The sequence below is a fragment of the Hypomesus nipponensis genome, chromosome 20, assembly GCF_054491055.1.
Source record: "Hypomesus nipponensis isolate SF chromosome 20, ASM5449105v1, whole genome shotgun sequence".
Taxonomy (NCBI): Eukaryota; Metazoa; Chordata; class Actinopteri; order Osmeriformes; family Osmeridae; genus Hypomesus; species Hypomesus nipponensis.
The window spans coordinates 7,132,131-7,142,500 of NC_140380.1; the positions used below are offsets into that span (position 1 = coordinate 7,132,131).

The 10,370-nt window shown below is 55.0% G+C and overlaps 1 protein-coding gene across 5 annotated transcripts in view; it reads left to right on the top strand.

The window, feature by feature from the left end:
- The first annotated feature begins 118 nt into the window (after positions 1–118).
- Positions 119–10,370, top strand: part of taf1 (TAF1 RNA polymerase II, TATA box binding protein (TBP)-associated factor) — a 20,013-nt gene continuing 9,761 nt past the window's right edge. For 3 of the 5 annotated variants that reach the window (XM_084684206.1, XM_084684202.1, XM_084684203.1), the window contains exons 1-26: positions 119–476; positions 690–810; positions 965–1,088; positions 1,197–1,313; positions 1,662–1,784; positions 2,082–2,323; positions 2,448–2,663; positions 2,838–3,074; positions 3,168–3,372; positions 3,543–3,980; positions 4,151–4,278; positions 4,401–4,508; positions 4,665–4,838; positions 5,379–5,552; positions 5,736–5,840; positions 5,936–6,136; positions 6,258–6,399; positions 6,657–6,716; positions 6,991–7,121; positions 7,240–7,320; positions 7,461–7,610; positions 8,236–8,355; positions 8,470–8,645; positions 8,766–8,998; positions 9,388–9,595; positions 9,906–10,077. In XM_084684206.1, coding sequence (XP_084540332.1) covers positions 697–810; positions 965–1,088; positions 1,197–1,313; positions 1,662–1,784; positions 2,082–2,323; positions 2,448–2,663; positions 2,838–3,074; positions 3,168–3,372; positions 3,543–3,980; positions 4,151–4,278; positions 4,401–4,508; positions 4,665–4,838; positions 5,379–5,552; positions 5,736–5,840; positions 5,936–6,136; positions 6,258–6,399; positions 6,657–6,716; positions 6,991–7,121; positions 7,240–7,320; positions 7,461–7,610; positions 8,236–8,355; positions 8,470–8,645; positions 8,766–8,998; positions 9,388–9,595; positions 9,906–10,077 — 4,179 coding nt within the window. In that variant the 5' untranslated portion in view covers positions 119–476; positions 690–696. The remainder of the gene's footprint in view (positions 477–689; positions 811–964; positions 1,089–1,196; positions 1,314–1,661; positions 1,785–2,081; positions 2,324–2,447; positions 2,664–2,837; positions 3,075–3,167; positions 3,373–3,542; positions 3,981–4,150; positions 4,279–4,400; positions 4,509–4,664; positions 4,839–5,378; positions 5,553–5,735; positions 5,841–5,935; positions 6,137–6,257; positions 6,400–6,656; positions 6,717–6,990; positions 7,122–7,239; positions 7,321–7,460; positions 7,611–8,235; positions 8,356–8,469; positions 8,646–8,765; positions 8,999–9,387; positions 9,596–9,905; positions 10,078–10,370) is intronic. The other 2 variants (XM_084684204.1, XM_084684205.1) reach the window with 2 other exon arrangements.

Consider the following 10,370-nt stretch of genomic DNA (forward strand, 5'->3'; position numbering starts at 1 on the left):
ATATATTCAAATCGATAGAACAGGCATCAGTTGTCATACTGTGTCCGGTAGATGGCGACCAAGTACCGTTCTCTGTCGAAAAGTGAGCGCGAGGCTGGCCATTTCGCACGGAAATTTGTTGTGCGCAAGCGCTAGCATCGCCTGCTCGCTTGCTTGCGTTTCCAGATTAAAAAACAACATGAAACCGTATAGCTAGCTTGCATATCTGATGAACGTTCGTTCTAAACAAAGATATGTAGATTAGTTTACGCTTTTTTACACCTCAACACAGAGTTTCTAGTGAGAAAGAAACGATAAGGACATTGAGGGCGAAACCCAGCCGGGCTATGCTAGCCCAGCTAGTTAGCTAAGTAACTAGTGCAGCTTTGGTCCTAGTTCTGCGCTGGATTGATGATAATGCATGTGTGGTTGGCTGCAGCCCAACTGATTTGAGTCCACTGATCTATCTATAAGTGACCGAAAGCCAAGTAACTGAGGTATGTTATCACAATGTACAGTAGCATCAGTAATAGTTGTCGTTAACTAAGCTAGTCTAGCCAGTAAACACTGCGGAACAACATCCTTGAGATTGAACTAATATGGCAACATTGGTGAAGTCACATCTCTAAGTCTTTCAAAACATACAGAGTTCAACAGTAGTTAGTATAAGTGTCAATAGTTTGCTTAAATTTATGTTAAACGTCTTTCAGCGTCAGGATGTCGGATTCAGACAGCGATGAAGACCAAGACCGTCCCTTCTCTCTCACTGGCTTCCTCTTTGGGAATATCAACGAAGATGGGCAGTTGGAGGGTGACAGCGTGCTGGACACGGTAAGTTTGCGAGCCGAAAAAAAACACGCGAGGAACATATAAAAAACAAAATGTGTTTTCGAACCTAGTCCTGAAGCAGCAATAGAGGCGCAGATCTGATTACTTTATTGATTTGATACGCATTTCTTTACGGACTTCCTTGCTGTCATGGTAGGAGTGTAAGAAGCACCTGGCCGGTCTGGGCTCCCTCGGCTTGGGGACGCTCATCACAGAGATCACGGCCAGCGAAGACGACGACCCCGACGAGGACAGGGACACCGGGGGCACAGATGCCGAGGGTGAGCCTTAACGGGCCTGACAGTTAGGCCAGCCCCTCCCTTGTGGAAGCCCACCCCATCCCCCCCCCCAGAGCCTTGCGTGACGGCTGCCTCTCTCGTCTCCTGCAGGCTGGGTGAAGAGCACCGAAGACGCTGTGGATTACTCCGACATCAGCGAGGTGGCCGAGGACGAGACCAGGAAGTGCCGTCACGTTATGGGGACCCTCCAGCCAATCAGGAGGACAGGTGACACATTCCGGCTCTGGCTCTTGAATGATGTTGTTTACATTTAGTCATTTTAGCAGACGCTCTTATCCAGAGCGACTCACAGTAAGTACAGGGACATTCCCCCCCGTCCCTCCCTCCCTCCCCGAGGCAAGTAGGGTGAAGTTTGCCCAAGGACACAACATCATTTATCACGGCCGGGAATCGAACCGGCAACCTTCTGATTACGAGCCCCATTCCCTAACCGCTCAGCCACCTGATTCCTCAGCTGCCTGACCTTGTCTTTCAATCCTGTTAATAAAGCCATGATAGCATTCAGGCTATGTCTGTATATGGTCTCACAGGATGCCTTTTTTCCCATCCCCTCAGATGATGAGGATGACTACGATGCCGACTGTGAAGACATCGACGCCAAGCTGATGCCCCCTCCTCCTCCACCTATCGTCCCCACCCAGGGCAAGAAGGAGGAATTGGCCCCACAGACGGCCAGTGGTGAGAACTGAATTGCCAAAGTCGACACGTCCTGCTTTGGATACGTGTTTACCTTCAGGACCAGTGTGTTAGACAGAGTTGTTCAAACGTTCCCTGTTCAGTCCCAATGTATTTTAGACACTGGAGGGAGATTTATGTTCATACGTGAAAAATGTTCAGACCATGTTCTTTGGCATGTTGCCATGACATCAATTATGAAAGAAACGGTCTGTGCAGGCATTACAACGTTTTTCGGGTTTACATTGAGACGGTAAGCAGCGGAGTGTATCTACATTGGCTGTGTGTCTCCTTCCACAGTTGGGGATGAAGGAGATGGAATCATCCTGCCCTCCATCATCGCCCCCTCCTCCCTGGGAGACAAGGTGGACTTCAGCAGCTCCTCAGACTCTGAGTCCGAGACGGACCGGCCTGGCCCGGGCCCCGGGGCCGGGGGCCCCCCGGGCTGCCTCACCCTGCCCCTGGCAGGCATCATGCAGAAGGACGCCGCCAAAGCTCTCCCGGGGGTCACGGAGCTCTTCCCGGTGTTCAGGCCCGGAAGGGTGAGGCCTTCTTTAACGTTTTACCACTCACACGTCCCCCCCCCCCCAAAAACTCCAAACGTGTTATTCTATCGCATTTCACCGGTTATTTACCATTTCGAATCGCACAAAAAACCCCGGCTAGGTTCTGCGCTTCCTCCGTCTGTTTGGGCCTGGGAAGAACATGCCGTCGGTGTGGAGGAGCGCCCGCAGGAAGCGGAGGAGGAAGCATCGCGACCCCCAGCCTGGGACGCCGCCCCCGGAGGGTGAGCCCATGGAGCTGGGCTCAGAGCTGAAGTCTGGCTGGGAGTACGAATACGCCTCCGCTCCACCCCCAGAGCAGTGTCTCTCGGATGACGAGGTGAGTGCACGTGGTCTCGTGGGTTAAGACGCGCTCAGTAGGTTTACGTCCCCGATAGGAAGCATCACTGGCTGCCGGCTGCTACATTGAGCCGCTTTTGGTAACCACGCAGTCTTGGCAAACGTCACGTCCACTTGGAACCACGTCCGTCTTGATTCCACCCCCGCCCCCCAGATCACCATGATGGCCCCCGTCGAGTCCAAGTTCTCCCAGGCCTCGGGGGACGGCGACAAGGTGGCCGAGTCGCGCCCCAAGGTGGCCGAGTGGCGCTACGGGCCGGCCCAGCTGTGGTACGACATGCTGGGGGTGCCCGAGGACGGCAGCGGCTTCCAGTACGGCTTCAGGCTGAAGGAGGACAACGACGACGAGAAGGAGGAGGAGCCCGAACCGGCGCCGCAGCCTCCTGTGGAGGTACCGACTCCCGCGACTCAAACGCCACAGATTCGACTGGGCTCTGAAGCGCGAAAACATACGTCTGACCTCGTTACGTGTTTTTTCTACTAGGAGACGACGGGCGAGGGGAGCCAGGAGAAAGAGACTCTGGAGAACGAGCTCTTCCTCATGGTCACCCAGCTTCAGTGGGAGGACGACATCATCTGGAACGGCGAGGACGTGAAACACAAAGGCACTAAGACCCAGCGAGCCAGCCTGGCCGGGTGGCTGCCCTCGAGCATGACGCGCAACGCCAACGCCTACAACGCGCAGCAGGGTGAGTTTGGGACGCGCCGCTTCCCAACAAGTCCCGCGCCTTTGCGTACGCTAGGAACCTTAGCGGCGTTTACCTAGACCGCGAATCCCACCCTTGCTGCTGTAGTCGGGGGATAGGCAACTCACTGCGTTTTGTTTCTGTGTGTGTGTTTGTCTGCGCCCCCCTGCCAGGTCTTAGCAGAAGTAACTCCCAGCTGGTGCCTCCCACCCCTCCACCCATGCCCAAACCCCCCTCGCTCTCCGGGTCCAAGCGGGACAAACACAACCATGACCACCAAGGTACCGCGAGGCCGGGTCGCCCGTCGGCCGGCAACGGCGTCGCCGTGCCCTTTTCGTACCACAGCCCTGCACCCCCGTCCCCCGGGAAACCGAAATGGAGGGACGCGGGTGTCACGGGCCCTGTTGACCGGGCGATACGCCCTCCCCTGTGCTCCTCCGCAGCCTCCCACGAGGACGACGCCCCCTGGTTCTCCATTTTCCCCATCGACAACGAGGAGCTGGTGTACGGGCGCTGGGAGGACAACATCATCTGGGACGACCAGGCCATGGACCGCTTGCTGTCTCCCCCGGTCCTCACCCTGGACCCCAACGACGAGAACATCATCTTAGGTAAACCCCCCCCCCCCCCCCGCGACTTTTTGACCCCCCTCCACTCCCAAGTCGTCTTATATCACTTCAGAAGTATCGTGACGAGAACATCTCGAGCCCCGGAGCTCAAATTCTTATCTCAAGAAACATCCTCTGTTTTTTGTTTGTTTTTCTTTCCCCCCGTAACACAGAGATCCCAGATGAGAAGGAGGAGAGGACGTCCCATTCTCCGTCCAAGGAGAACAAGAAGGAGTCGGCCCTGAAGAAGAGCCGCATCCTGCTGGGGAAGACCGGGGTCATCAAAGACGAGCCCCAGCAGGTACAGGAGCGGCCAGACGCCGGGTTCACGCCCACCTCTGTCAGCCAATCGCAAGCAAAGGGGGGGCTCAATGTCTTAACCCCAACCCCCCAGGAAAACGATCTTCTGTTTTTTCCCTCCAGAACATGTCCCAGCCGGAGGTGAAGGACCAGTGGAACCTGTCCAACGACGAGTTCTACTACCCCAAGCAGCAGGGCCTGAGGGGAACGTTTGGGGGCAACATCATTCAGGTGAGCAGAACATACCTTCCTGTGGAACCAGACTCGACCAGCTACTGCAGGTCAAGAGATCCCAGGTTCAAATCTCCCCCACTATCCCTCACTTTGGATAGAATTGTCTTCTAAATAAACGATCCCGTGACGCGGTCCTGTTTTCTTGTGCCCCAGCACTCCATCCCGGCAGTGGAGCTCAGACAGCCGTTCTTCCCCACCCACATGGGCCCCATGAAGCTCCGTCAGTTCCACCGGCCCTCCCTGAAGAAGTACTCGTTTGGCACCCTGTCCCAGCCGGGGCCCCACGCCTCCCAGCCTCTGCTCAAACAGATCAAGAAGAAGGCCAAGGTGAGAGACGAGGCTAGCCTCGACCCCCCCCCCCCTCCGGCCCGAGGAGGGGGGCGTGGAGAGCAGGTTTGCCTGCAGTTTTAAGAGGACCCCCAGGTTCAAAACCCCCCCTGTCCCCCATGTGGCATTGAACGAAAAGGGACTACTTTATCATGAATTAAATCAGAAACACATCAGTTTTTTTCCTCCTTAATACCCCTCTATAAACGTTTGACATTTACCTTAAGATGGCGACACACTACAATTTTTTAAATCTTATAAGACTTTCAAACTTTGAGAGACCACAAACATGAGGACAAAAAATCCTACATTTAGCCGTTTTGCTCCTACAGTGTGTGGTCACTCTTAACACACCTCACACCAAGGGGAACATCTGATCAAATCTGCGGAACCATCCAGACAATCGGGACATATGTTACCTAGGATTGTCGGAAGGGCCGAAATCGGCCCGATTATCCTGTGGTGTGTGTGTCCCCAGCATTAGGTGTGTGTGTGTTGTTGTTGTTGTGTGAGACTTGACGATGTTTGCCGCCTCTCCAGATGCGAGAGCAGGAGCGGCAGGCGTCGGGCGGCGGCGACATGTTCTTCATGCGCACCGCCCAGGACCTGACGGGGAAAGACGGCGACCTGATCCTGGCCGAGTACAGCGAGGAATACCCCCCGCTCATCATGCAAGTCGGCATGGCAACCAAGATCAAGAACTACTACAAAAGAGTTGAGTCTCGTCTCCGGTCCCTGCCCCCGCTCTCCTGCCCCCGTCGGATCCAAAAGGACTAGCTCGACCGCGTATCTCTTGATGTATTTGTCGGTTGTTTTGAACAGTCCGACGTCGACTTTCCCCTCAGGCTTTTGTATTTCCTTGCGGTTTGTTTTAGTTTTGCCGTGTTTCTCTTCCAGAAACCAGGGAAGGACCCTGGAGCTCCGGACTGCAAGTACGGAGAGACGGTTTACTGCCACACCTCGCCTTTCCTGGGATCCCTCCACCCTGGGCAGCTCCTACCGGTCAGTCTCCTTCTTAAACTCATGTGGTGTGCGGAGGAAAAGTCTTTTTTTTTGTTTGTATTGTGTTTTTTTACGTTTTGTATTTGGCCTTTCAGGCTTTCGAGAACAACCTGTTCCGCGCGCCCATCTACCTCCACAAGATGCCCGAGACGGACTTCCTGGTGCTGCGTACGCGGCAGGGCTACTTTGTCCGTGAGCTGGTGGACATCTTCGTGGTCGGCCAGCAGTGTCCTCTCTACGAGGTCCCCGGGCCCAACTCCAAACGGGCCAACACCCACATCCGAGACTTCCTACAGGTACCCTCTCCAATCCCCGCGCACGACGCCTGCCGGGGTCGCCGTCGTCGTCGATGGGTGGGGCCCAATCACACGCCTGACGCTTCGTCATCTGTCTCACTTCCGGCCTCTCGTTCTCCAGGTGTTCATCTATCGGTTGTTCTGGAAGAGCAAAGACCGGCCGCGGAGGATTCGCATGGAGGATATCAAGAAGGCCTTCCCCTCCCATTCGGAGAGCAGCATCCGCAAACGCCTCAAACTCTGCGCCGACTTCAAGCGGACAGGTACACGCGTAACCGGTGCTCCCTATTGGCCTACAATCCTTCCCCCCCCCCCCTTCCCTTTTTATGTTCACGCCTTGTGTTGTTTGTACGCCTAGTATCGCCAGGCGTGCAATGCACGCCACAAGAATGACAATCTGCACCTTTGAACTGTGTCTATCTTCTGGCCCTCCTGTCAGGGCAGTGTAGATCTGATAGCCGGGCGCCCTCGGGGCTTGTTTAGCAGCGAGAGCTCAGGTGGTGTGCCTTGCTTTTGACAGACAGGCGCGTGGAAAGAAAGAGGTCAGCCTTTTATGACTGGTACGGCTTTCGCTACGAAGGTAAGGAAGCAGTCTTTGAGGGCAAGAGCAGGAAGTACTAACCCCGATCCATGTCACGCACGAGACATCTCACCGACACTGAGCCCCCCCCACCACCAGTGACGACAACACGTTTTCGTCACAGCATTAACGGGTCAAGAGTAGCCTGTATGTCTTTAGGACCAGTTCTGATGTCGTTGAGAGGAGCTGACAGGGGGAGGGGAAGGGGGTTAGGCCGTGGAGTTCAGGCGACCGGCGAAACGTTGCGAGAAGCTGACCCCGTCTCGCCCTCCAGGGATGGACTCCAACTGGTGGGTGCTGAAGCCCGACTTCAGGCTGCCCACGGAGGAGGAGATCCGGGCTATGGTTTCCCCCGAGCAGTGCTGCGCCTACTACAGCATGCTGGTGGCCGAGCAGAGGCTCAAGGTAGGACCCCAAAGCGTCTGCCGTTACGTCGTGTCTGCTATGTGTGCTGCAGGTGTGTCTGGTCTGGTTCGTTTGGTACGTCTTGGCCTGCTATAACTGCGGGAACTCTTTCCTGCAGGATGCCGGTTACGGGGAAAAGTCCTTCTTTGCCCCCGAGGAGGAAAACGAAGAAGACTTCCAGATGAAGATTGACGACGAGGTACGAGCTGCGCTCGCGTCACGATCGATATCACGCCCCCCCGCTTAGCCTCCTGCCGAAGAGCGCCATCAAAAAAAAAAAAAAAACCCCACGAGTTCTGAATAATCTCCCCATCGATCCATCCCTCTGGCGCTGTCTAGGTCCGCACGGCGCCCTGGAACACGACGCGAGCCTTCATCGCCGCCATGAAGGGGAAGTGCCTGCTGGAGGTGACAGGGGTGGCTGACCCCACCGGCTGTGGGGAGGGCTTCTCCTACGTCAAAGTCCCCAACAAGCCCACTCAGCAGAAGGTAACTCGCCCAGCGCCGACCTCCCGACCGCCAGTCCTCTGGGACTACCAGGCCGCAAACATGGCAGCGCTGGGGTATTCATTCACTTGGGTGTTTTGGATAACGTCAGTACGGACATGGACAAAGTATAGTTTGGTTACACTAGTTTTATCGTATTTATTTTGTGTGTTTGTGTGTGCATTTTATTCCTTGAACACAGTGGTTCTCTCAACTCTGGTCCTCATGGACCCCTCTGTCCTGCATGTTCTAGATGTTTCCCTCTTCCAACACACCTGATTCTAATGAGTGCTCGTTAGCAGGCTTCTGCTGAGCCTCTCAACGAGGCGTTCATTGGAATCAGGTGTGTTGGAGCAGACACGCACACGTCTTAAACATGCAGGGGGTCCTCGAGGACCGGGGATGGAGACCACTGATTCAGACGCCGCTTTTATCCAAAGAAACTCAAACAAATAGCGCATAGAGGAAGTACAGCAGACAATTCAACGATGACAAGCGTTTCACTGTGACAGTATTTGAGTGGTCAGAGTCGAGGAGCTTGCCCGTATTGACCAGCCCCAGTGCAAAGTTATTCCAGCCGCCAGACACGGCGAACCACGGCGATGACGTTGTGTCTTGTTCTTCCCAGGACGACCGCGAGCCGCAGCCCGCCAAGAAGACGGTCACGGGCACCGACGCCGACCTGCGGCGGCTGTCGCTCAAGAACGCCAAGCAGCTGCTGCGCAAGTTTGGCGTCCCCGAGGAAGAGGTGAGGACACGGCGCTAACACGCCTCCGCCGTCTCCCAACACGCCTCCGCCGTCTCCTCCGCCACCGCGACTTACCGCGATACGTCATTTAGCGTGTCCGCGTGTGTTTTTCAGATCAAGAAGCTCTCGCGGTGGGAGGTGATCGACGTGGTGAGGACCATGTCCACGGAGCAGGCGCGCTCCGGCGAGGGGCCCATGAGCAAGTTCGCCCGGGGCTCCCGCTTCTCCGTGGCCGAACACCAGGAACGCTACAAAGAGGAGTGCCAGAGGATCTTCGACTTGCAGAACAAGTACGGCCCCTCCTCCTCCCCCCACCCACCCCGCCGTTCTGTGTCGGGTCAGCGGTTCAGCCGACGAGGTCCCAGGCAAGGCAGAGCACTTCCTCTAAACCTCCCCCTTCTCCCCCTCAGGGTGTTGGAGTCCACCGAGGTCCTGTCCACAGACACGGACAGCAGCTCGGCGGAGGACAGCGACTTTGAGGAGATGGGGAAGAACATCGAGAACATGCTGCAGAACAAGAAGACCAGCTCGCAGCTGTCCCGCGAGAGGGAGGAGCAGGAGCGGAAGGAGCTGCAGAGGATGCTGATGGGCGAGGAGAGCGACCGCGACCACAAGGGGCGCAAGGAGCGCCGCAAGGGCTTCTGTGAGCTCTCGTCCGGTCGATGATGTTCTCTCTCTTTCTCACTGACTCTCACACTCAATCTCTCTCTCTCTCTCTCTCTTTCTCTCTCTCACACACTCACTCAGAATCTGAATTTGGTTTATTTGCCATGTATATTATACAAACACAAAATGTACTGTGGCAGGGAGGTGCAAAACTAAACATATACAAATCTTAAATTAAGTGAAAGTACAAAGGTATAACTATTTCTAAGAACTAAACAATCTAAGAATACAACAATTTAAATATAAAATAAAATATGTATAAAAATAAGAATAACAATGAACACTCACTCATTATCTCACTCTCTCTCTCTCTCTCACTCTCACACTGACTATGTCTCTCTCTCTTGTTGCCCTGACGACGCGCAGCCAGCGCCTTGTCCACCAGCTCCCACAAAGACGACGACACGTCCTCGGTCACCAGCCTGAACTCGTCGGCCACGGGGCGCCGCCTCAAGATCTACCGCACGTTCCGGGACGAGGACGGCAAGGAGTACGTCCGCTGCGAGACGGTGCGCAAGCCCTCCGTCATCGACGCCTACACACGCATCCGCACCACCAAGGACGACGACTTCATGTGAGTCCCTCCCGGCGTTCTCTCACGTTTTGTGTTTGTTGTTGTTGTTGTTGTGGTTATTTTTATTTATTTATTTTTGAATACATTTTTGGCCCTGGTTTGGTTTGAGAGACAGTTAACATAGACGGGCAATGTAAGAGAGAGAGTAAGGGCGAGGTGCAGGAACGGCGCCGTCCGGATTCGAACCCGGCGCCTCCGCGTCAGGCCCTCAGCCCCCCCCCCCCCTGGGTTATGTCGTTCCCGTCCGCCCGGTCCTAAGACCCCCCCACCCCCTTTACATCTGTCCGGGTTTTTTTGGGCGCGGGCGCAGAAGGAAGTTTGCGCTGTTTGACGAGCAGCACCGGGAGGAGATGAGGAAGGAGCGGCGGCGCATCCAGGAGCAGCTCCGGCGGCTGAAAAGGAACCAGGAGAAGGACAAGTTCAAGGGCCCTCCTGAGAAGAAGGCCAAGAAGGTCAAGGAGAGGCCTGACCTCAAGGTAAAAGTAAGCTTGCCGATTTCAATACCTTACTTACTGCTCTGTCCTCTTTGATCCTCCCTCCACCGATTTGGGAATAACCCCTCCGCTGAACGTTTTGCTCGTGTGGAGTTCTGATTATTAATATGAAACAAAAAAAAAATTATAAATAAAAAAATATATATAAATGATGTATTTTGGTGTTACAAAGCATGTTGGGAGTGATTCGTTTCCATTTGAATGTCCCTGCATGTGCATGCAGTCCTGACGAGTGGTGACTCTGCGTTTGAATGGTTGTCCGTTGCTCTCGCTCTCCCCCC